Below are 25,055 nucleotides of genomic sequence, written 5' to 3' on the forward strand. Positions count from 1 at the left end.
TCTATGCCCACTAGAATCTGGATTGAGGTTATCCAATCCCATCCAACCAGAAGATTACATCTAGCAGAGGAGAAACTTTGTGGGGTGGCAGCCCGTGCACATATGCCCTGGGATCAACCTTTCCTCTTTTTCTAGACTTCTCCTGCTGACCTACTCATTGCAGGAGCAAATTGTTTTCCTGCCCTCCCACAAATGACAAGCTACAGCAAAGTCCTCATTTGTTGCCCATATCTTTCCAGATACAGTCAAATGAGGCCCAAACATGAAAATAGTTTAGGTCCCCAGACAGTACTGTGGCAACTTCATGAGGGGTAGGACATTGGGAGAACTCTCCATTCTTGTTCTAGACTTTATGCCCATCTGGAAGGGCGGGCTGAGCCTTGATTTAACACCGTACCTCTAACAGCCAGCATTCCCTCAGTACTGAATTGAAACACCAGGCTAGATTATACTTATTGGAAGTTGTTCTGGAACTCATAACCTTCTGCCTCGGAGGTGAGTGTGCTACGAAGGTTAACAGCTTTATATATAGTCCATTAATGTAGAAAATGCTGCCAAAATTATTTATGGGAACATGAAGAAAAAAATGAATGCCGACTTGAAAAGAAAATTGGAAGAGGTGACCAAAAGCATGGTCTAAGGGATAGGTTTTAAAGGAAAAGAGGAAGGTGGACTCGGAGAAGTTTCAGAAAGGACCCTCAGGCCATGGATCCTCAGGAGCTCAAGGCACATCCACCAAAGATGGGATGAAAGGAAGGGAGAATGCAGGAGAGATCGATGTACAGAATTAGTGAGTTTGGTGGGGCTGGTGGTGTCAGAAATAGAGAGGGGTGGGGTCATAGAGAATTTATAAACATGAAACATAATTTGAAATTTCACACATTAGAGGACCAGGAGTTAACAGAGACCAGTGAGGGCAGGGATGGCTGGAATAGACGAGCTTGGGAGTGACAATGGCATGGATGAGTGTTTTGGCAACAGATGGGCTGAAGTAAGGTTGGAGAAAGTCAATATTACAGAACTGGAAGTGGTTAGTCAGGAAGTGGATATGGGATCGGTGCCCAGCTCATGGTTGAATAGGATGTGAAGGTTGTGAACAGTCTGGTTCAGTCTGAAACACTGGGGTGAGCGTATGGAGTTTGTAGCAGGGATCAAAGATGATGGGTTTGGCCTCTCCAGTATTACTGGAAGAAATTCTGTCTTATCCAAACTGGATGTCAGACAACATGTTTGATAACATCAAGACAGTGAAGGGACTGAAAGAAGTGGTGTTTAGGTAGAGTTTGGCATCATTAGTGAAGCTTGCAGGAGAGTTTGATTTTAAGTTCAGCAGGAATGCAGTAAATTGAGCTGCATGCCCATTCGGAAGTAGCAGGAGATAATCTCAGCCTATTTTAATGGCCAGGAAGTCAGCAAAGTGTGGCTGCAGTCTGGAAAAATCAGGTAGGAGGAGGCCACTGCAGAAGGCCTGGGCGACCAGTCCCCAGCATTGGGTAAGTGGATTGGTGGGGCTTCGCAGGAAAATTCCAGTTCAAGAGAGGTGGGAGGAAAGAACTTAAAACACTTACCTTGCTGACATCTTCTGGCCCTGGCTCTTTCTGCCAGGTCTGGCCTGGTGGAGAAGCCATTATTGCTCTCCAGCTCGGGCCTCAGGTTAAAATGGTGGATTGGTTCCCACTATGGAACCTGATCTCCGTATTTAAAGAGAATCCCGCAGACTTGGGCTGGGTGCAGTATTGGATGCACGGGTGTCAGGTTAGGACAAGAAATTAGTATGTAAGCTTCCCACCGCCTCTACCCCCCATCCCATTCACCAACTAGTTTCTACTTGCCAGCATAGCTGAAATCAAGGCCCTTATCTCCAGATAATATCATAAAGGAGTAGTATTTGAGGAAGTGAAAGGAATGGATCATAGGGAAACTCCTGGGGGAGAATTTTCTCCCCGTCAGGCGGGCCGGTCGGGAGCGGGTGCGGAGCCAATTGCCGCCCGTGATCGGCTGTGTGCCGCCATTTTACGTGGGTGGGCCAATTAAGGGCCCGGAAGCGCTCAGCGCTACATGTGCGGGCGGGGGGAGGAGAGAGAGTCGGGGCCTGCGCTCTTCCATGCATGCGCGCAAAAGAGTGCAGAAATCTCCCTGTGGCAGCTCCGTGCCTCAGGGAGATTAATTTAATAATAAAACATTGGAAAAAAGAAAAAAGAAAATTACTCAGACATGACAATGTCACATGAGGGGACATGTCAATGATTTAAAAAAAAAAATTTCTTGAATTTTTAAACACTTCTGGAAATCTCATCCCGCCCGTGGAAGCGTAAAATTCAGGTTAATTACCTGGTTAATGGCCTTAATAGGCTTATCAATTATCGGCGGGCGCGCAGCTGATTCCAGCACGCGCCCGCTGAACAAAATATCACGCGACTTTGTGATGACATCGGGTCTCACGCCCGACATCATCACGCATCATTTAACATTCCGACATGTCGGGTGCGCGCCCGCATGCTGAATGGAAAATTCTGCCCATGAGTTCAAATCCCATCACAGCAGCCGGGGAATTTAAATTCAATTAATTAAATATATCGGGAATAAAAAGCTAATATCAGTGATGGTGACCATGAAACTACTAGATTGTTGTAAAATTTCATCTTGTTCACTAACATCCTTTTAGAAAGGAAATCTAAAGTCCTTACCCGTTCTAGCTGGTGTATGACTCTAAGTACACAGCAATGTGGTTGGCTCTTAGCTGCCCTCTGAAATTACCCAGCAAGCCACTCAGTTCACAAGGGGGAGGCTCACCACCACTTTCTAAACAACAATTAGGTGAAAGGTCGCTGTCTAAGACCTTTCTGCCATAGTGCACCGAGGGGCTGGGAATTGTATAGGTCCCTTGGGCTGTACGACTCACAATGAATGTATGTAGTGAACACTAAATGCATTATAATTGTATTGAAGCACATCAGAGTGCAACATGATTTATGTCGATAAATCCAATATAATTGCACTGTCTGACTGTCTGTAATGACCATATTGAAATGTCTATAATATTCATTGATTGTATTGAAGCACCTCATGATCCATGTGTAAACGTTGAATAGGATTGCACTTTTTGTGATGGCCATTTAGAAATGTTTCGTAATGTTCTTTCAGATATTTTATGAATAAAGTATATTTCCCCCAAAAAAAAACAGCAATTAGGTATGGACAATAAATACTGGTTTTGCCAACAACATCCACATCCAGTGAATTAATAATAAAAATAAACTGCAGTCCCACTTAGCTATTTACCAGAAACACGGGAGAAAGATGATACAATTGATCACATCAGAAGCTTCAGATAAGAATAATGCACCGTGGCCACATTCACAGCCTTTTGCTGTTTGTTACTGTGGGAGAAGCTACAGGAGAGGATGCAAAAACATGATTCAGGACTTTAGACAGGAAAGGGATATTGGATTTGGGCAATAGCTTGCAAGAACTGAGGGTCCAAGAATAGATCTTTTTTTAAGAGAAGGGGCTGATGGCATCCATTTTTAAAGGGAGGGGTACATGTCTGAGGAGAGAGAACTATTTAGAACAGTGCATCCCAATTTTTTTTTCCCTGGTGTGACCCTATTTTAATGCCTCAGACTTTGTATGACCCCAGAGCGAAAGTTGGGGGGGGTATGACAGTTGATGAATGGGGGTTGGGGTTGGGGGGGTAGGGGGGGGGTGGAGGGGACGCTTCAGCTGTTGGGTGGGGTGGAGGTGGGCAGGCTTCAGCTGTTGAGTGGCAGGCGGTGGAAGGATTCAGCTATTGGGTGGGAGGGAATGGAGAGGCTTCAGCTATTAATTGGGCAGGGGTAGGAGGATGGCTTCAGCTGTTGAGCGAGGGGAAGCTTGATCGGGCGGGTGGGGGAACAGGAGTTGATCATGGGGGGAGCTGATGAAAAGGCAGGCTTTCCTCAAACAAGAAACAAAAGCAGGCTTTTTTTGCAGCAGCATTCAGGCTTCAGAGAATGGTCCATTAGGCCAGGCCCACCAACAGAAAAAGCAAGGATTTAAAGGGCCTCACAGCTGCCAGAAATCAGTCTGAGCTCCACAACTACCACTGCTGCCTCTCAGCTTGCGACCCCAAAATCTTGTCTCATGACACAGAGTTTGGGAAGGCCTGATTTAGAGTGTCAGCTCGAATATTAAACTTATAAACACAAAAGACCTAGAGGGGAAGAGTTTCTAAAGTGTGTCCAGGAGAATTTTCTACATCAATATGCTTTCAGTCCAACAAAGAAGGGGGTATTCCTGGATCTGGTTCTGGTGAATGAGGGGGGGTCAAGTGGATTAAGTCAGAAGGGGAACAATTAGGGGACAGTGACCATAGTATGATAGGTTTAAATTAGCTATGGAAAAGAACAAGGAGCAATTCAGAATAAAAATAATTAATTGTGGGAGGGCCAATTTCAATGGGGTGAGAATGGGTCTGGCCCAAGTAAATTGGAATCAAAGTTTGGCAGCCAGAATTGTAGTTGAACAATGGCTGCCTTCAATGAGCAGATAGTTCGGGTAAAATGAGGGTACATTCCCACAAGAGGGAAAGGTAGGATAAACAGTGCTAGAGCTCCCTGGTTGATAGAAGATATACGACAGCTGTCATGTTGATAATACCAGTGAGAAACAGGTTGAATATTGAAAGTAAAGAGAGGAAGTGAAAGAATAAATAAGAGAGAGCAAAGAGAAAGTATGAGAAGAAACTAGCAGCTGCCATAAAAGTCTTCTTTAGTTATATAAATAGTAAAAGGAGTATTAGGGGCGATTAGGGACCAAAAAGGGGATCTATTCATGGTGGCAGCGAGAGCACGGCTGGAATATTAGATGAGTACTTTGGATCTGTTTGTACCAGCGAAGAAGGTGCTACCAAAGCCATAATGAAAGAGGGGATTGTTGAGACACTGGATGGGCTAAAATTTGATAAAGAGGTGGCATTAGCAAGGCTATAGTATTTAAAATTGATGCCACCAGGACCAGATCAGGTGCACCCAAGGATACCAAGGGAAGTAAGGGTGGAAATTGCGCAGACACTGGCTGTAATCTTCCAAGCCTTCTTAGATATGTTTGGGGAGTGGGGGGGGGAGGGGGAGGGCATGGTGCCAAATGAGGGGAGAAATGCTAATATTACACCCTTGTTCAAAAAAAGAGTGTAACAATAACTCAAGCAACTACAGGTCAATCAGTGTATCACAGTGGTGGGGAAGCTTTTAGAAACAATAATCCTGGACTAAAATAACAGACACATGGGCAAATGTGGATTAATTAAGGAAAACCAGCATGAATTTGTTGTGGGAAAATTGTGTTTAGCTACTTTTACTGAGTTTTTTGATGAGGTAGCAGAGAGAGTCAATGTGCCTGATTTTTCACTCTATTTTCACCAGTGCCCCTCCCAACCTGAGGCGGGGTAACAAAGGAAAATCCAAGCCCAATTTAAATGCAGAAATTTGCAGCAAAAATAGCTATAATTTTATGAAACAGAACTGAAATCTCCTAAAGAGTAATAAAGAATGTTTGTGTTGCCGTTAAGATAGTATGTATGATTTTAGTTGCTCCACTTCAGTGTATGCTTTTTGATCTTTTATATCTATTTAGGATAGAATGAAAATTTGCCAGCTCAAATAATTTTCCCATTATATTCAAAGCATTATAATTTTATAAATGAGTAATATACTTGCCAAACAAGAATAGGAATCATTAAGTCTGTGGTCCAGAGTCAGCCTTTGTAGCGTTTCAAAGAGTGTAGCATGATCAAACATACAAGGATTGGCAGAGATAAATTCATCCATCCCATGCTTCTGCGCTCTGTCTGCATCTGTTTTCCAGGCACATATACAGAAAAGAGTATACTTAGGGAAAGACTTCAAAGATGATAATTAAGCAGACAAATTGAGCAAGCAAGCTCTTTAGGATTATTTATCCTTTTAACTACCTGGGCTTGATTAATCTTTCATTTTTTGCTTTCTAAAAATTTTTCATGCAAAAGATTTTATCCCTCTGGAACGTGATATTCAATTCCAGCACAACATAAACGTAAAAATATATCGCACATTACACAAACAACTATATCCATCGAGTCCCATACGATGTGTACTGATATCTAATTAACATATTTTTACTGTAAGATATTTTACACAATAGATTCTGCCATTCCACAGAATGCAATTCTAATTCAGATTTTATTTAAGGATTGTTTTGCCACTAGGTACCAGAAAAATTAATAGAACTGATATGGTTTCCAATGTTGGTCCATTTTGGTCACACCAGTTGGTGTCAAATTTTAACTGAGAAGTTAAGCGAGAATATTTTATTTGAAAGAGTACATACTGTATGTCACAAAATTGAGATCACAATTGTTTTACCATAGAATCAGTCTTAAAATTAATATGCTGGTGCAAGACTAAGATTAGAACCATAATATGGACCAGTCCTGTCCTGGGAAACTGTACTGAAACCAGTTTTCAAACAACGTTAGTGAATGTTTAGATTGGGTATAATATTTTAGTTTCTTATTTGCACTTTCAAAATGAATTATTTAGAAATATATAAAATTCTCAATTAAGCTAACAAGACATGGACAAATCAATAACGTTGATTTCGAGCATCCTGGAGGGTTGGGGGAGGGGATATAGGAGAAATCTTCCAGTCCAGGCTGAGATACCTGAATGTCGATCTTTTTTGCTCAAGTGCACCTCCTGGTGGATTGACTGAGGAGCTGCACTAACAACATCTGTGCTGGTCTATTCCATATACACGATGACATTTGTTAGTACGGTTATGGGGACTAACTTGTGTGAAGGAGGGACAAAACAGACGTGAGATAACAGTACAATCAACAGAAGGAAGTAGTGATATCAAGTGGAATCATTTTAAATACATACAGATTACATTTTAAATGCAAAATTTATTGTTTATATCAAGTTAATGGCAACAATAAAGCAAGAGGTAATTGTAATCTTTACAACTCAAATGAGTTAGGGTATGACTGAAAAATCAAAGATGATTAATACATGCAATGAAATGATTCAGAATACTTCATTGCAGATTAAAATGGATTCATGATAGAAAACAGTCTGACACTATATCTGTACCGCTAAACAAAAAGACAGAAAGGACTGGCACAGCAAGGTTACATTCTGCTATTTGCTATGAATTAATGAAGTAGGAACACTCATGCTTTCTTTTCAAACTGAAGCCTGTAGACACAACCACCTAGGGACTAACTAATTAATCTCAACATGCATAGCTAAAATACTATAATCAGCCAAAGAAACAAAAACAGAAGCCATTCTGGGTGTGGTCAGAATCACCCTAGTCATTAGTATTTTCTTGTACCTGTCAGTCAAATCAAAGACAGATTTCACTGTCTATTACATACAGTCAGTTTCCCATTATAAGGGCTTTTCTCCAAATCCTTTGCAAATAAAAAATTTGTTTAAAATCTTTCTCCCTCTTACCACTGTCTTGTACATCCCCAGGTTTTAGCTAACATACAGGCCACAAGATTATCCATTTGCATTTCTGAAGCAGTAATGCTTTAGTGCTAACTGAGTGACTTTTGCCATTTATTATTAATGGTCAAGACTAGCATTCTGTTTAGGGAAAATCAATTCATAATGGAGCAATGTGTCATTACACAGGTAAAATAAATAAAGTAATGGTGGTTTGAAATGAGTTAAACTTGAAAATTAAAAAAAAAGTAATATAAGTCGCATTACTGCAGACATTCATATTCTTCTCATTTTGCGTATGTATCTTATTTAGTAAATGTTAACGGAAAACTGCAAAAAAAGTTTTTAGGTGTTATTCCATAAAGGTTCAAATACCCCATCAAGAAAAGAAATACTAACACTCATCAGTAACGTGCAATCGTTTGAATGAAATTAATTTTCAGTGCCCTGAATTCCATCATTTATATACTGTGACTTAACTATTTCTCATTCGGATGTTTTTAAATAAAATAAGCATTTAAAATTAACAGTTTATTTCCTTTATCAGTTGGTGATGACTTAAAGATGAACTTTTGTGGACATTTTCAATCCAAAACTGTAAGAATACCGAATAAATAAAATTTAAAAAATACCGAGAGACAGTTAAAGATAATTTTATGAAGCGATAATAAAGAGGCACCATATCATAAAGGCAATCGAGCAGTTCAAATACTTGAGTGATCACATAAATAGAAATGTTATTCTGAACCTCTGCTTTTGCTAAAAAACAACCTCTGCTGGTGTATTTTGACAGCTCAATGTGGACAATAATGCTGTGGGTTTATACTAGATCCAGACCCATTAATATCCCACTTAAAGTCACAGCTAGTATTGCCAGGGAATCAGACTCTCTTAAAAAAATTCCTTCCATTTTTCATACACACTAAGCACAGCCTTTCTGTGGCAAAGAAGTAAGAATGGTACAGTAGCATATGCATTATCAAGTCAGATACAGAGTGAAGCTTGTGAGTGAAGTTTGCTTTGTGATTGGATTCAGACAGAATTCTACAGCTGATATTTCAATCCAGTGATACTGTATGGAGAATGACTTCTCTGGGTCATGGGTACTGTTAGCATACCTCAGAAAAGACGAATCTTTTGAGTGCTATGTTCCCTTTTACAGCTCTCAAAATCTGAATATGTACTTAAGATTTGTGAAGATTATTTTTGGTAAATAACCTATAGCTAACAATTTAATGGGTAGGATTTGAAAAATGTATGAGACAGTAAATAATTTGTTAATTTATAAAAGTCTCTGAAAATATTATTTATATTCATGTGTTCTTTATTTTGATGCAGAAATATTACTTCAGTCCTGAGGAGCGAGTCTGACTCTAGGTGATAAGATAATTATAAAAAAAAAAGGCAAAAGCTCATGTTTCGCATTCAACAGGAAATAATCAGCAAATAATTTTTAGTATTAAGTCAACAATCACAGCATCAACATTTATAATGATGCTCAGCATTTTAAATTTTAAAAATCATCAAAATTAACCATTTGATACATTTTACAGTTTAACAAGCATTAAAACTAAAAGGTAAATCCAGAATGTAAATAACTGCAATAAATATATTCATGATAATTATCCTCATTCCATTCATTGAATAATAATGGAAATAATCCACAAATTTAACAGGCCTGTATCTGTGTGTTGGCTGTGCTAGAATGTTAAAACTTCATTTTTATGGCACTGTGAATTGTTATTATGCATAAACTTAATCTGCTTGATAATTTTTTATATATATATATATATAAACACACATATATAATATAAAACATATGTCTGTGTATGTATGTATATATGTATAATATAGGATTACAAATGATATTTGTAAAGCACCATCAATTATCAGCTAATACCAAGTTATACTAGAATTCCGCATGTACTTCACACAGCATATATGCATATATTATATAACACCAGGTATCATAATCAGTGCACATTAAGAGATTTCTTTAAATTAATTAGAATCTTTTAGTCTGCAATAAGTTAAACTGTGTCGCTCCAGTGTGGGACAGCATCCTTTCCACTTGTCTGTTTAATGTGTCACACTGATAATTATCTATCCCTAAAAACAAAAAGTGATCTTTGAATTAAAGGTTTGCAAATTTATGAAAAAACATTTTAATACTAAATTGCATTTTTAAAAAAAATCACTCTGGAAGCTACTGGCTGTCAAAGAGGTTGTGGCAATATTTGAAGGCTTTAAATAATAAATTATTTTAATAAATATCAATCTTCCTACTGTAAGATAATAATGTGTAGTGAATTCTCAACTGCAGTGCTTTTTAACTTATCAGCACAGAGACAATTAATATTGTCATACAAATTTATTAACATTTCCGGCAGAAAGTTCACAATGAGATGTCAAACATGAAAAAGGTGACTTTCTATCACAGTCCTCTGGTAAATGCGCACATGTCATATCTCTTTGACATTAAAAGAATGAAGATCTGTTTTGGACAATAACAAACAATGACACTAGTCAACCTCAGCTGGAGAAGTGAAAAGAAGAAATGACAATGATTGATGGCAGCTATCCATTTTCAGATACTAGCTGCGAGAATGTTCTGTGGGGTCTAATGCTCTAATGAGAAACTGATCTACATTATTTTAAGCATTTTAAAATGTAAATATCAAAGATACATACCTTTTTACTTTCACCATCACAGTTAGAGATTTATTAATTCATCAAACAAATAAAAAAATTAAACACAAATGCTATGGCATATTTCTGATGTTTTCTTAATAAAATACAGTATCTATTTTGTTGGCCTGGATGACATTCTCCTTGTCACATCTCAGCATTCTGATAAAGGCACATAACAAGAACATGACGGGCATACTGCAGGACACCATCATTTCCTAGTGGCCCAGAAAATGCTAATTATATCTTTTTAGTTGGATCCTTTAAGGATCTGCAAGCACTTTGCTTTAAGTAAACAATAAAAAATATTTTAAAAATGTGATGCAGATCAGATAGCCAGCAGTTTTCAAAGTTAGACACAGACAGGGCACTGACTGGTTATTTAATATTGATCTATATTTTGAGTAAAACTTATTTCAGGTCCTTCCTTAATTCACAAATATCAATAAAAATTGAATTATATGAATTTGTAAAATTCTAAATTAGTCACTCATGCATTTCATTGGTCTCTTGAAAGTAAGTGGCTTATAGTGTACTGCAGTTAAGAAAAAACATGCACATTAAGTGAATTGATTAAATTCACTAGATTGTGGGACTGCATTCCTCAAATGTAGCAATTGCAATTTGAAAATACTAAAAGTACAGCAGTGTATTGATGATAAAATATGTAGCATTTAAAGCATACAAAACTACCAAACCAATCTAACAGGATAGCAACAAAGTTTGGTGCAAATACATGGATACTGCTTTGCATTTTTCATATGGGGGGAGCTTGATGCACCATTTAGAGTTTCACAATTACCTTGTATTTCCACCAAAAATGCACTACAGCAAAAGAAAACAAAATACAGAATATTTGTCAGGCATCAAACAGAAACAAATAAGATCTGTCTTAAATGCTGGAATTTTCTGCCTGCTATTCAACGGTAAGTCTATGAGTAAACAGGAGTATTTTTCATGATAAGGAGGGATGGCATCACCTACTCCTCGGTTTTGCATTCGGAATACTCCAAATACATATTTGCCAACTCCCACAACCTTTGCTATTGTCTCCTGTGAGTATAACCTTCATTAACTAAACTCCATGCAGTAACTTCCAAAGCTAAAATCTCTTAAGGCTTGATGTTATAGCTTTACTTAAAAAGCTGTAATAGACATCAGTGAAGTAAAGTAATAAAATGATGTCCTTTTTAACACAAATATTTTTGGATACCCCAATCTCTTTTTACTATAAATGGGAAATCATATTTCAAACTTTTTCTTGGATAAAATTAATGATCTAATAGGAATTGAAATTTATTACATATTTGAATGACAACTACTAATTCAAGAAAATTGGTACTATTAATATATTTAAATACTTTTGATGTAGTATAATGCTTAGTGAAAGCTAATTTTGTAGCAATGTCATAATACCTCTGTTTCCACATGCATTGTAACACTTTACATACTAATATTCATGTGATACAACACATGTTGCTTGATAAGTATGGAAAGAATACAGTAAACCGGAGCTGGTATATAAATGTGGAGTTTATTTGTTGTGCTTATCCTGGCAGTAGACTATAATTACCACAGTGGTGCTAATCATTGCTGTGAAGAAGCAGGCATTATGATATCATTGTGCAAGGCAATCTGTTTTCAAGCATTACACGGTCAATTAACTGTAGAGATAATTGAACAAATATATTACTGACATCTTTTTGTCATGTTAATTCATGTTTACATTGCATGGAGGTTAGAAAATGTTAAGAAATATCTAAGTCTTACTAAGAGGAACCTTTGACTACAATATAAAAGCCAGAGAGAGGGCAATTATGCAAATACCGCATGCATCTGGATTTGCAGTATGGAAGCTTTCATGTCAAACCTAAATTCAGGAAATATGAGTAATAAACTACAGAATTCTAAACATGATAGATTTGAGAAGAAAAAACACATTGCATTTGTCAGATAATCAGTGCTGATTATCTGACCTGTGCCAGCTACAGGGAAGCACTTACCCTTTAGTCCAGCTAGAAGTTAGCAGGGTAAGAAGGAACAAACCAGAACAACATAAAGACTAGCAACAAGGCTTAGGAAAGCAGATAGGAGCCCTAACCTAGCAGCAGGTTGTGTCATTCAAAGTACTAGGGTTCAAGCAAAGAAAAAGATAATGAAAAGAAAAGACAACAGAACATCTAGCAAAACACTTCTCTTGTGGTTAAAATCACCAAGAAATTTTATACCATACAGATCAAATTTGCATACACAATACGTAAACATAGAAGACGTCCAGTTTGTAAGTGACTAATTGCTCAACATAATTTCTATTGTTGTGGCATTGTCATTGAATTGACCAAAACCGAATTCAATAATAACACAAATTACAAAATTTAAAAAAATACTGTGTATCTATCAATGAGTATGGACTGTCTTACATTCAGACAGTACATTGCAAAGGAGGCCAGATATCAACACAGAAACTTTTGATAAACTATGAAGGGCAGCAAACAAAACTCAATGTAAAATATTTTTGCAATGATGCAACTTTTTCTTGTTTCATTAAATATGACTAATTGGCAGCATGAAACCCTTCAACTGCACTAAATATCTGTATGTTAGTAACACAACAGATGTCATTTGAAACAGATTTCTTTAAGGTGAAATATGCCTACATGCAGGAATTTAATTATCATTAAATAAACAGGAAAAGTAGACAGCTGGCTGAATATGTATTAGAAAAGGTCACACAGAGTCTAACACAAAACATAATGATCAATTTTGATGAGGGTTATGTACAGTAATTGCTTGTTGATCTTTGAAGATGCACTTTCACCACGACTTTTTCCTTTGGGTTACAATTTTAAACCTTTTATTTATATATAAAATATTAAGCAAAAGTATGTGTTTAGTGCTCCGTTGAAAAGGCATTAAACACATTTCATGAAAATCCACTGTTAAGATCAAAACATAGCAACACTATTTACTCTCATGTGAGTACATGCCATGGGCCATATGGTCCAACAGGGCAGGTAAAATAAGAGTTATAATTGGCAACACAAATTGTGCAAAGGATTCTGGAACCTACATATTGCAGGTAATAATGTACAAAAAGTACTTGAATCCGACATGCACTACTTCTAACAAAAACAAAAATCGCTGGAAACACAATGCATCTGTGGAGAGAATGGGTGTGCTTATTTTTTGGGTGCAGATGCTTCTTCAGAACTGAAAAATAAGAGGAAGATGGGAAGATTATATTCTATATCACACATACACACAAAAACAAACAGAGAGGAATGATTGAATAGTCACCACAGTCAATTAAGAGGTAGAAACATTTAGACATTATATAAACAAAGGTAAAGAGCTCAGGAAATGGGTAGTCTGAGAAATGTGAAAAACAGAAAACCTGGGGTCAGATGTCAACAAGAAATTGTATTTATATGATGCCTTTAACACAATATGTCCTAAAGTGCTTCACAGGAGAGTTATCTAACAAAACTTGACAGTGAGCCAAATAAGGAGATATGAGGACAGGTGACCAAGAGCTTGGTTGCAGAGATAGGTTTTAAGGAGCTCCTTAAAGGGGGACAGAGATAGAGAGGTTGAAAGGTTTAGAAAGGAAATTCCAGAGGCTAGCACCTTGGCAGCTGAAAGCATGGTGACTATTTGTGAAGTAATTAAAAGCAGGGATGCTTAAGAGGCCAGGATTGAAGAAGCAAATATATCTTAAAGGGCAAAGTGTTGGAGGGATTTAAAAACAAGAGTGGGAATTTAAAAATTGAAGCGTTTCTTAACTAAGAACCAATATAGGCCACCGAGCATAGGGGTGATGGGTGAATGGGGCTTAGTGCAAGTTAAGACACTGGCAGCAGAGTTTTGCATGATGTCAAGTTTATGGAGGGTAGAAAGTGGCAAACCAGTCAGGAGTGCGTTGTAGTTGTCAAATTTAGAGGTAACAAAGGTATGATGAGGGTTTCAGCATCAATGAGCTGAGGCAGGGGTAGAGTTAGATGATGTTACAGAGGTGAAAATTGGCAGTCTTCACCAAATGAAAACAGATTTCAAATAATGGTAAAGCTTAACTGCAAAGCTTTTGCAATTGATGGTCAGGCCAGAGGGTTGCAGGATACTTGGAAGAAAGATGCAATATTGGGCAGAATTTTCTGCCTACCGGGCGGGCGGGCCTGACCCAATCTCCGGCGGGCGGGGAGCTGATCCCCGCCAGAGAAGCGGGCCCCGCCGCCATTTTAATTGGTCCGCCCAGCGTGACGTCCGGCGGGAAGCACTATGCGCTTCCTGTGCAGGAGGGGGGGATTCCCTGCACATCTCCCTGAGGCTAAGTGCTGCATAAATATTAAAAGTAGAAAAAAAAATCCTTAACATGTCCCCTTCATGTGACAATGTCACACGAGATGGGACATGTTAATAAATTTCACTAAAACTTTATTAAACTTTTTTAAACTCTACATGAAACCTCATCCCGCCGGTGGATGAGGTTTCATGTTTTTTCTATTCCCCGCCGGGGCTCCTGGCCTGCCCGCCAACCTTAAGGTTGGACGGGCAGGTCCTTTAATTGTTTTAATGATCCTGTCAATGGCCTCAATTGGCCATTGACAGGTCGGCGGGCCCGCAGCTGATTTGGCTGTGCCCCTGCCTTCTTGAAAATTTAAATGGGGCAGGATGACGTCAGGGGTTCCCCCCGATGTCATCCTGCATCATTTTGCGCGTCGGCGAGCGGGCCCCGCCCCCTGCTCACCAACGGCAAAATTCAGCCCATTGTTCTTGAAACTTGTTGTGACCTTCTTAGAAGCTCAATAATAGAGGTCAGAGTGGGAATGGGAGGGACATTTAACATGAAGAGGTGTAGGAAGCTCACAAGCTCACTTGAGGACAGAACAAAGGTCACCTAATTTTCATTTGGTTTCCTCATTACAGAGGTGACCAATTGTAAGCAGTGAATCTAATATGCTAAATTAGAACAAGTACACATCAGTTGCTCTCTTACATGGAAAGTGTGTTCAGGACACTGGATAACTGTGAGAGAAGAAGCGAATGGGCAGGTGTTGCATCACCTACATTTGCAAAGGAAGGTGCCTTGAGAAGGACAATTACAAATAGGGGTGGCAGGAGAGAACCATCCCTCTAGAAAGCAGAGGTGGAGGGGTGGGGTGTTTCTTGATGGGGCATGATCAGATATTTACACATCCTTTGTTTCTTTAATGTCTTAATATATTTGTCCAGATTCCTCTCTGTGTTTGTCCATGTATAAATATGTACATATCTTTTCTTCTTCTCCTTTATATTAATATAACAGTCCACTTCCTAGTTTTCAGTTCTGAAGAATAGTCTACACCCAACATATAAAGTGCTGTTCTCTCCACGGATACTGACTCACCTATGTGTTTCCAATATTTTCTGTTTGTTCAGATTCTCAGAACAGTTATACTTAACATGCACTATTAATACGTGTGATATATTTTTTCACATGATTTGCTTGATCTATCTTTTATAACTTTCACTCCCATCAAAGTATAACTGCTATATCAATCACTTAACATTATAGACTTCAACTAAGCACCTAACTGGCCCCCTCAACAGCTTTATAAAGTAACAGCTTGAGGCAAAGCCTAATGCTGAAGCTACTGGATATAGGGGCATAGCAGAGTAAATGGTGCAGAGGTATGGTTTACATTGAGAATAATGAATAACAGAAATGATTACAAGACAATGACCAAATCAAAGAGTTCAAATATTCAGATAATGTCAAAACTCAGGGCAGCAAACAAAAAGCCTTGATTAGAATACTGCTTCACAGTCACTCAGAGTTATCAGTTATATTTCCTATAATATATAATACTAATTTCATTGCAATAAATTTATTCGGTTTGGGGTTCATTTTAATCTGGCACCATGTGCCAGACCACTCGGTGTCATTACTGCATGATAATATTCACACTGGAGGATATGTGATAGGATTATTACGGTAAGGTTATTTAAAAACATCTGGCAGTGGATTATCAAGAAATTCTATGACAAGTATATATTATAGCACAATCTTAGTTCAAGGACAGGTTCCAAAATATTTTACAGCAAATTCTTTCCTTGTCTACAAAGGTTATCAAATGCTTGTGTGTTGAATTGCCTCCTTTTTAACCCTTTGACTGGGGTATGACTGCATACATTTATTAAAGCCTATTTTTGTGTAAGCATGTCCCTTAGGTATTCTATGAGAAGGATATTATTAAAAAAAATAAAAGAAATCATTGCACACTTTCATACAAAAATGCCCACAACATAACAATGCTTTGAGCAAGAAAGTAGTCAGTGAATTCTCTGCAAATAAGGACCAAATCTTGTGGATGATCCATCCCCTTTCTTCATGGGAGTCAAAGGGTTAACAGACAAAATATTATCATACTGCCAATCTTTATAGATAACTACTAAACTGTAAGTTAACTGAAACATTTTACCTGCTAATAAACATCACCATCTGCTAATAAGGCAACGTTAAAAATGTAAAATTCTGAAGTGGCAAAATGTTTAAATATGTATTAAATCTAACAACTTTCATATAAAATATTTCTCTTATAACTGTACTTACAATGACCTATTAAAGCTTCAACAAAAGTATTGCTGATTTTGAATTCATAATGACTACCGTGTTGCACAATTTCCCTCAAAAGCTGCAGGTAGCCAAACTTCAGTTAAATAAGTAAACACTCGGTTGACCTTCCAACTGTTTATATAAAATGAACAGTTGACTTTTTTTCAGAAAATTATTTGTCTCAAAAACATACATTTAAACTTGTAATGTTAGTTTGCATGAATAGCAGGATCTATTATTTTAATCTAGGACAATTTAATGATTTTTAAACCTGAAGGTCATATCATAACCCTAACCTAACCTAATAATATTGCCTATGAATGCAGTTGAACTTATTTTTAATAGTAACATTAATTTTCTTATTTTATTTTAGCAATGTTAGATATTGTCTTCCTGTGATTTTGAAATCAAGAGTTCAACTGTTGGCACATCAGCCTAGAAATTCGATCACACCTGCAAACTGTTGCAGTGGGGGCTATTGAGCCTGTCCATGTGGGTGTAAGGACAATGTTAAATTTGTGCAGGCAGGGTGAAATTGTGAGTTTGGTGCAATTTAAAGGCAGCCAACACCTCTTAAAGGGAAAATACACTCTGGTTGCAGACAGCAAAGAAATTATGCATGTGCAAAAAAGGCTGCTAGAGGCACTGAGAGGGCACCCAGGTTTTCTAATGGAGTGTTGGAGGCCCTGGTCAAGGCAGTGAACAGGAGGAGGGAGATCCTGGTCTCCTATAGGGACAGTAAGCCCTCAAGGTAACACCTCTGCTCCCAGTGGGAAGAGGTCACTGGGGAGCTCAATGCCTGGAGCTTAGCTTCCAGGGTATATGGCTGCAATACTGGTAAAAGTTCAATGATCTCACCAGAATTATCAAGGTAAAAATTTTACTTCTCACGTAATTACTCTTTCCTCACACATGCATCATCTGCAGCCCCACTACTCACAACACTTCCCTCCCCTGCTTTCCATGACTCTCCTACAATCATTGCACCAGAATCCATCTCCTTCTGTTCTTGCTCTCATGCTCGACACCACTATTGCAACCCTCACTTCCCTACACCTCATTCCTCGCACACAATGTACAAATTATATAAACATGACAGGAAGATTTGCAAAACAGCTCACAAGGCCAATACACGTCCTTACCTCTTGCAGGAAATGGCCACACATGAGGAAGGCGGTGGTGACTGGAGGAGGCTGAACATGCCTACAAAACGTTTCCCATGGTAGTTTCTCACTTTGGAGAGTGACAACAAGAGGAAATGTCGCACAAGGTTTCTTCATACCTTATCAACTTTTCCCTTTCTCACTTCTATTTCATCCTACATATTCTCCAATGAACATTTCAACTGCTTCCAGCAGCCACTCATCTCTCCTTCAAGTGCTGAAAGTATTGAGACACTTGTGTCACTTTAGAAACAAGATGCCAACCTTCTCAAAGGTACAACAGTTTACCCTTGCAAGTACCAGTTGAGAGACAGGCACTATGCACACCCTAATTAGAGGAGTAGCCTTCAAATGATGAATTCCAGGCCACAATCTCAAGGACCTAGAGCAAAAGGATAGGAGGCCAAAGGTGCCAATGGTGGTGGAGAGCGAGATCACACATTAGCTCTCCGCAGAGGATTCAATACTGACTTTAAGGGCCTAGTCCACCAAAGAAGGCTGATGGGAAAACACAAGGAAATGCAAGGTGCATTGGACAGCCTGTCAGTAAATTCATGCTCAATGCCTTAGAGCATGCAACAGTCCAGTTTTGTCAAGACTTGGCATGGTGCATGGAGACCATCCTGTCTGACGTGAAAGAAATGGTTAGCTGTATAAACATGAGAGAGGCAGCCACCAAGACTGACCACTGCTGACAGATGACAGTTTCAATGGCAGCTCACACACTGCCTTAGGGACCTAGAATGGTGTGCAACAAACTGGGAGATATTTATGTTAAAGATATGGGCTACTGTGACATTGATAGATAGCCACAGGTAGTGTTGTCCATGTCCTGGTTTGACGTTCCAATTGTGTTGCAGTGTAGAATCCTTATCTAACTATTAGAATGATCCCAATCTATACTTTCAGTGCTGAATGAGCACAGCCATGCCACCTGCCATATTGGAAAGTCTGGTGCCAATTTACACTTGTACAATGAGTGCAGCGTGATCCAATTTCTAGTCCATCAACCTTTCTTCATTAAGGTGCATATCTTTCCATTTACAGCTTTACAGTATTTACCAGGGGAATATACTCTAAGGATTTTCTCCATATACAAATGTAGACAAGGGGATACCTATCTAATTATTGGTGCCTTTTATTGCTCCATTTTCTGCTTTACAAGTTAATGGGTCAGGCTTTTTGCATCGAACTCTTCTCTTCCAGCATCATAATATTTCAGTCTAATGAATAATGTCTGGATCTGACAATGAAATGGGAGAGATATTTAACAGATACTATTAAGCCAGGTACACAGAGTCAGAAAATATTTGGACTTGCCACAACCACCTCAGGAAAAGGTGCACTGAATGGTGGGTTCTTCGTTCTGGGGGGAGACGGGGCAGTGTGGGATAATGTCGAGCCCTCCACCCCCAGAAACAGTTTGGAGGCGGACACAGGGGCTGCCAAGTATTGAGGCAGTTAAAAGGCCAGCTTTGGTTCTCTGTGACTTTTTTCCAGTTGTTTTATTCAATATTAGGCTCTCTAGTCCTCATCCCTCACACTTCTTCATGCCCCACCCATGCCAACTCATGCCAACCCATGCCCCCACCCGCCTTCCAATGGCCACATACCCTTCATGCCAACCAATGCCCCTCCATTCATTCCCATAGTGCCTTATAGCACATATGCCAACTTAGTATCAACTAGGGTTGCCAACCCTCCTAGGCTGGCAATCTACCAGAATCGGCATCAATAACCTGGTGGCCAAAGAAAGCATTCTGGGAGACTGGAATGTGCCTGCTTCCTTGTTTGCCAGTATCCAGCGTGTGAATGTGCACGATGACATCAACATGGGTCAAAATCCTGGAACTCCCTCCCTAACAGCGCTGTGGGTGTACCTACACCACATGGACTGCAGCGGTTCAAGATGGCAGCTCACCACCACCCTCTCAAGGGCAATGAGGGATGGGCAATAAATGCTGGCCTAGCCAATGACGCCCACATCCCATGAGTTAATAAAAAAAACGTGCCACAGCATCAACAGCGAAGGGAGCAGGGGAAGCTCTTTTTTGAGTTTGTCTGGTCTGTGCCAACTTTAATGCAGGTAGCTGACACAGCAATTGCACATGTCCACCTCCACCCTCAGTGCCTTGCTTGATGCCGGGAGGAAAAGGTTACCACTCAGAGTAGGACACTGGTTTGAAAGACTGGCAGAGTTTCACGGCAGGTAAGAGGAACTCTCAGGTTTGAGAGGAATATTTTTCCCCCAATTTAGAGAATATTGATTTAATTGCACCTGTTCATACATGACCTCCTGGACACTTTTACATTCCACAGGGTTGAAACTGCGCCACCATTTTTTGCATCGAAATATCAGAAAGATTTCAAGGAAACTACTTTGAAAGGTGATGTGACTTGTTTTTTAAATAGATTTTCATGCCATGTCGCTGGCATTCTGTGTTGTCACTTCCGGGAGCTTTCCCTGACGTCATTTCCACTGATCTCTCCTGGAATATGTCCAGCCAAAGTTGGCAACCCTAGTGCCAACTCATGACCTGCCACTCATCCCCGCAGCCCCTTGTAGCCCCTATGCCAACTCATGGCCACCTATTCCTCCCACCCACCACCCTTTTCCCTTACACCCTCCATGCCAACTCACTCATTATCCACCATGGACTGACCTCAGGAGCCATGCTGCGATGAAATAAAGTTCTAAGTATAGACTTAGATAAAATCCCATTCAATACACTTAAATCCCCTCAAGTAATTAATTCCTTATAAAAACAAACATTTGTATTCATAACCCCACATCAAAAAACAGCTAATCCCTAATAACGTCTTGGAGCTGTCAATCAAGCTGTGAATTTAGGACACCTTGCTGAGATAATGATAAGCTGTGGAAACTGTCATGCAGTAATAATGCTATAATAATAGCCCACAGGGTTATGTCAACAAATAGCTATTGAAACCACGCACCGATTTTTTTTTCAATTCAAAGACACCGGCAGGCTGTTTTTTTTCTAATTTTAAAAGGCAGTGGATTTAAATAACTTCGCGGCTTGACAGTTTCACAATCCCTTATGCGGCTTCTACAAGCATGATTGTTTGGTCTAGAAAATCATAAGTTGCACACTGCAGGATAAGCGAAAATGGGGTCTGTTTGAACTCAAGACTGAGTTTCAATGGCTCTGCTGGATTTGGGATTCCCCACTGTGTGAATCACATCCCACCCCCTTTCCCCTACTGGCAAAGATAGGATCTGTTGGAAATGGAGTGGGACTTCTGGATCCAGGGTGTCGGTGCCATTTTGGATAAGGCTATAACTCCGCGGAAGTCAAACTTTTGCTTCAGCTTTCACTGAAAGGCTTATAAAGAGGAACATAAAAACTAAGAAATAGAATCAGGAGTAGGTCATTCAGCCTTTCAAGCCTGCTCAGCCATTCACTAAAGGCTGATCTTCTATCTCAATTCCAACTTCCTGCACAATCCCCATATCCTTTGATTCCCTTGCTATTTGACAGTATAGTATCTGGTCTATACTGATGTTTATCACCCACTTGAGTCTTCTCCTATTCTAATTACCCATTCCATGCCCCCGTATGCTCTACTCCCTTCTCCCTCATGTATGCATCAAGCCTCCCCTTATATGCATCAATACCATCTAATTCAACCACTCCATATGGCAGAAAGTTCCACAATCTGACCAGTCTCTGTGTAAAGAAAGTCCTTTTAAGTTCTTTAATTGATCTCCTTGTGCCTATCTTATATATATGCTTCCAATTATTGATTCACCCATCAGTGGAAACAGTTTTTCCACACCCACCCTCTTGAATTGCTTCAAAATTTTACAGATATCTATTCAGTCTTCTCTTTTCCAAAGAAAATAACCAATTTCAATCTTTCCTGATAACTGGATCCTCTCAATTCTGGTAACATCCTTATAAAGCTTTTCTCCTCTCTCTACAGTGCTCCAATATTCTTTTTGTAGTACAAAGACCAGAACTGAAGAACAACAAAACTCCAAGTCCAGATAGACTGCACCTGCAGTTACCCAAGTAAACTATGGAGAAAATAGTAGAGGCACTAGTATCGATATATAAAAACTCAATAGAACAAAGTGTACTCGAGGACAGAAGACAGCAAATGCAATGCCCACCTTCAAAAAGGAAGGTAGAACTAATCTAGGAAACCATAGATCAGTTCATGGTAGGGAAAATATTGAAATCTTTGTTCAAAGGTTAATATAAGAATAGAAGAAAAATCGTCAGCACGGATTTCTAAACAAGATGTCAACAGAAGTTGGTGATATCACAGGAGTTGGAGTTCTACCCAAAGTATCCATTGACTATTAGGTTTGAAAGCATAAAATGGAGCAACAAGTGGTAACTGAGTGACACCAATAAAAGCTTCAGGTAATCTCCTTCATAACATTTATGCTTATGGGGCATTTCCTCAAAATATGCTTCCTCTATAAGCACCAAGAACTTAATTCAAATTGTTTTCTTTCCCTAAACTTTCAGTTTAAATATTAGTATGGACACACATTCTGAAAAATACCTGAGGGACATGGAAAGCCCATTCTGTAGTATAGTAGCATTTAGACAAATATTTTAGCTTTGTGCCCATTAAATTTTATTATCAAAAGATGTACAACAAACTGTCATGCAACATGCAATTTCACAGAAAATATGGTTAATAACTTACAAAACTGGGAGATGGGAGCATCCAGCTGGGGTACATTTCCTCCCTTGGCATTAAGTTTTTGGACTTGAGTTGGAGGAATAGGCTTGTGGGATTGACCAGTTGCACGGTACATTGCCTGAACCCAAAGGATGCGATCCTGTTCATCATCGCTGGCAAAGATCACAGTGTCTCCTTCTTTAACTGCATTAAAGAATGCCCTACCACCCTCCAAACCTAGATGATAAATTATTTAACAATTATGAGAAGAATATACAATTGCATTCCTAAATCAGCAGACATTACTATAACAAATACACCCTTTGAAACAGTGCAGGAACTGCATTTGTATGGGTTCACATAGCCGTTGCCACTTTTGAGACATCCATCCCAAACTGATTTTTGCTCATACATAAGTCAAACATTCATGAAAGCACTTTTTAAAAATGCTCGGATATACTTTTAAAAAGCTAATAACGGAATCTACTGTGCAAGATGCACTGAAATACGTGGACAATTCTCCATATTGCAGGTTATAAAAGCTTGTGTGACACATACAATGGATATTATCACTTATTTAACAGACTTGAGTAACTGTGAAACACTTATTTAACATATTAAGGACCAAGAAGCCTATGCAATTTTGCAATCCTTTTTCTTTTACATACTACCTCTGCTTTCTAACCACATATATTTGAAATGAAAAGCTCTGGTCTTTAGAGCCAGCATTGTCTGAACAGCTCGACATCAATGGAATATATACAAGGAAACTCAGTCCAATTTTACCATTGGGACTTTCAATAGTTTACTCATAGAATCATCTGTCAAGTGGTCTCACCCACATGAAACGTGACACTGCACCTGGCAGGGCCGCTCCATTCCATTCTTTTCCTGGAGTCTGGACAGGATAGTATCGTAACAGGTCATTGCATACAGTTTGGCAATTTGCTATTTAATATTACACAGGATTGCAGGTCTTGGAAACAAAACAAACAAATCAACAGGAATGGGATGGGGAAGCCAGGGGCTAGGAAACAGAGAGAACAGGACAGAAATAGGGAAATGGCTCAGAGGAATTACTTCCGGGGGAGGTGGAGGCATTAACCTGTTGCAGCAATGTGGCAAAAAGGTAAATGGGAAATAACATAGAACCCATAATCACTTATTAAATAACCTCTCTGCCACCTGTTTTGGTCAGGAGTGCAGTGCACCCATTTATAGGCCAGCTTAAAAGCTATTTCAGGGAGAAAAATAGATATCACAGCCCTCATCAGAGTTTTAATGATGAGTTGCCCATTTTCAGGTGGTTGGTAATTCAATTCTCCCCCATTACCATTTACTTTAGTGAACTTTACAATTACTTCTATGATTTTTTAAAAATTACCCTAAATTCTTGCAAAATTGTCAGCTGTGGCTCTGTTGGTAGCACTCTGACCTGAGTCAGAAGGTTGTGGGATCAAGTCCAATACCAGGCCTTGAGCACAAAAGAACAAGGCTGACACACCAGTGCAGTACTGAGGGAGTGCTGCAGTCAAAGGTGCAGTCTTTTGGATGAGACATTAAACTGAGGCCCCATCTGCCCTCTCAGTTGGACATAAAAGATCCCAGGGCACTATTTTGAACAAGAGCAGGGCTCTGCTGTCCAGGCCAATATTTATTCCTCAATCAACATTACTCAGTTTATGTGGTCATTATTACGTTGCTGTTTGTGGGAGCTTGCTTGGCACAAATTGGCTGCAGTGTTTCCTACGTTACAACAGTGACTACACTTCAAAAGTGTTTCATTGGCTGTAAAGTGCCTGAGAAAGACACAATATAAATACAAGTCTTTTTTCTCTAAAACCTATAGACTACTTGCAGTTAGTTCATTTTGATGCAATTGTGCATAGATTACAGGCAAGGGATGGAATAGTGCGATGTCAGAACTGAATTTAACTATGAATCAGCAGCACATGGCTCAATCACTTGGCACAGAAAGGTGTGCGCGAGTGAACTAATTAGTTACATTACAGATGTTAAAGAATGACACCAGTGCTCAATAATGTTCTATAAACACATCTTTTGTTATTCAGTTTTACTGAGTATAGGTTTCCTCTCACTCTGATTTGTTACCTTCTTGTTGCTCTGATTTTCTGCTCTTTCCTGTGTCCTGCACCAGACAATGGGTGGCCAGGATGCTCCCAGGCACCACTAGTGCTACTCTTTGCTGTAAGCAGGCATATCAGTAGAAACCTGTTGACTAGTTTTCTTTCCTTCTACTTATACGCTGGTTTCTGACATGTGATTTCATCTTTCCTCAGCAGCATGGCTGAGATTGGGAATTGAACCAGCCTACCCTGCACTGAGCACCACTGGCCCACTGTGCTGCAACACCCTTCTATATGACATACCTATTCAATAGTTTTATTAACACCTAAAGTACATTGCGTTTATACTTGTACAGTTGTAATTGAAGTTAGTCTACAGAAGCCAGACACTGAC

The 25,055-nt window shown here is 39.2% G+C and overlaps 1 protein-coding gene across 6 annotated transcripts in view; it reads right to left on the minus strand.

Annotated features, from left to right (window-relative positions):
* The window catches only part of cadpsa (Ca2+-dependent activator protein for secretion a), a 580,082-nt gene that overhangs the window by 172,370 nt on the left and 382,657 nt on the right, over positions 1–25,055 (minus strand). For all 6 annotated transcript variants that reach the window (XM_078543642.1, XM_078543641.1, XM_078543639.1 and 3 more), the window contains exons 11-12: positions 22,599–22,811; positions 5,697–5,833 (exon numbers count right to left, since the gene is read on the minus strand). In XM_078543642.1, coding sequence (XP_078399768.1) covers positions 5,697–5,833; positions 22,599–22,811 — 350 coding nt within the window. The remainder of the gene's footprint in view (positions 1–5,696; positions 5,834–22,598; positions 22,812–25,055) is intronic.

Source organism: Cetorhinus maximus, chromosome 6 (genome assembly GCF_964194155.1).
Source record: "Cetorhinus maximus chromosome 6, sCetMax3.hap1.1, whole genome shotgun sequence".
In the NCBI taxonomy this organism is placed as follows: Eukaryota; Metazoa; Chordata; class Chondrichthyes; order Lamniformes; family Cetorhinidae; genus Cetorhinus; species Cetorhinus maximus.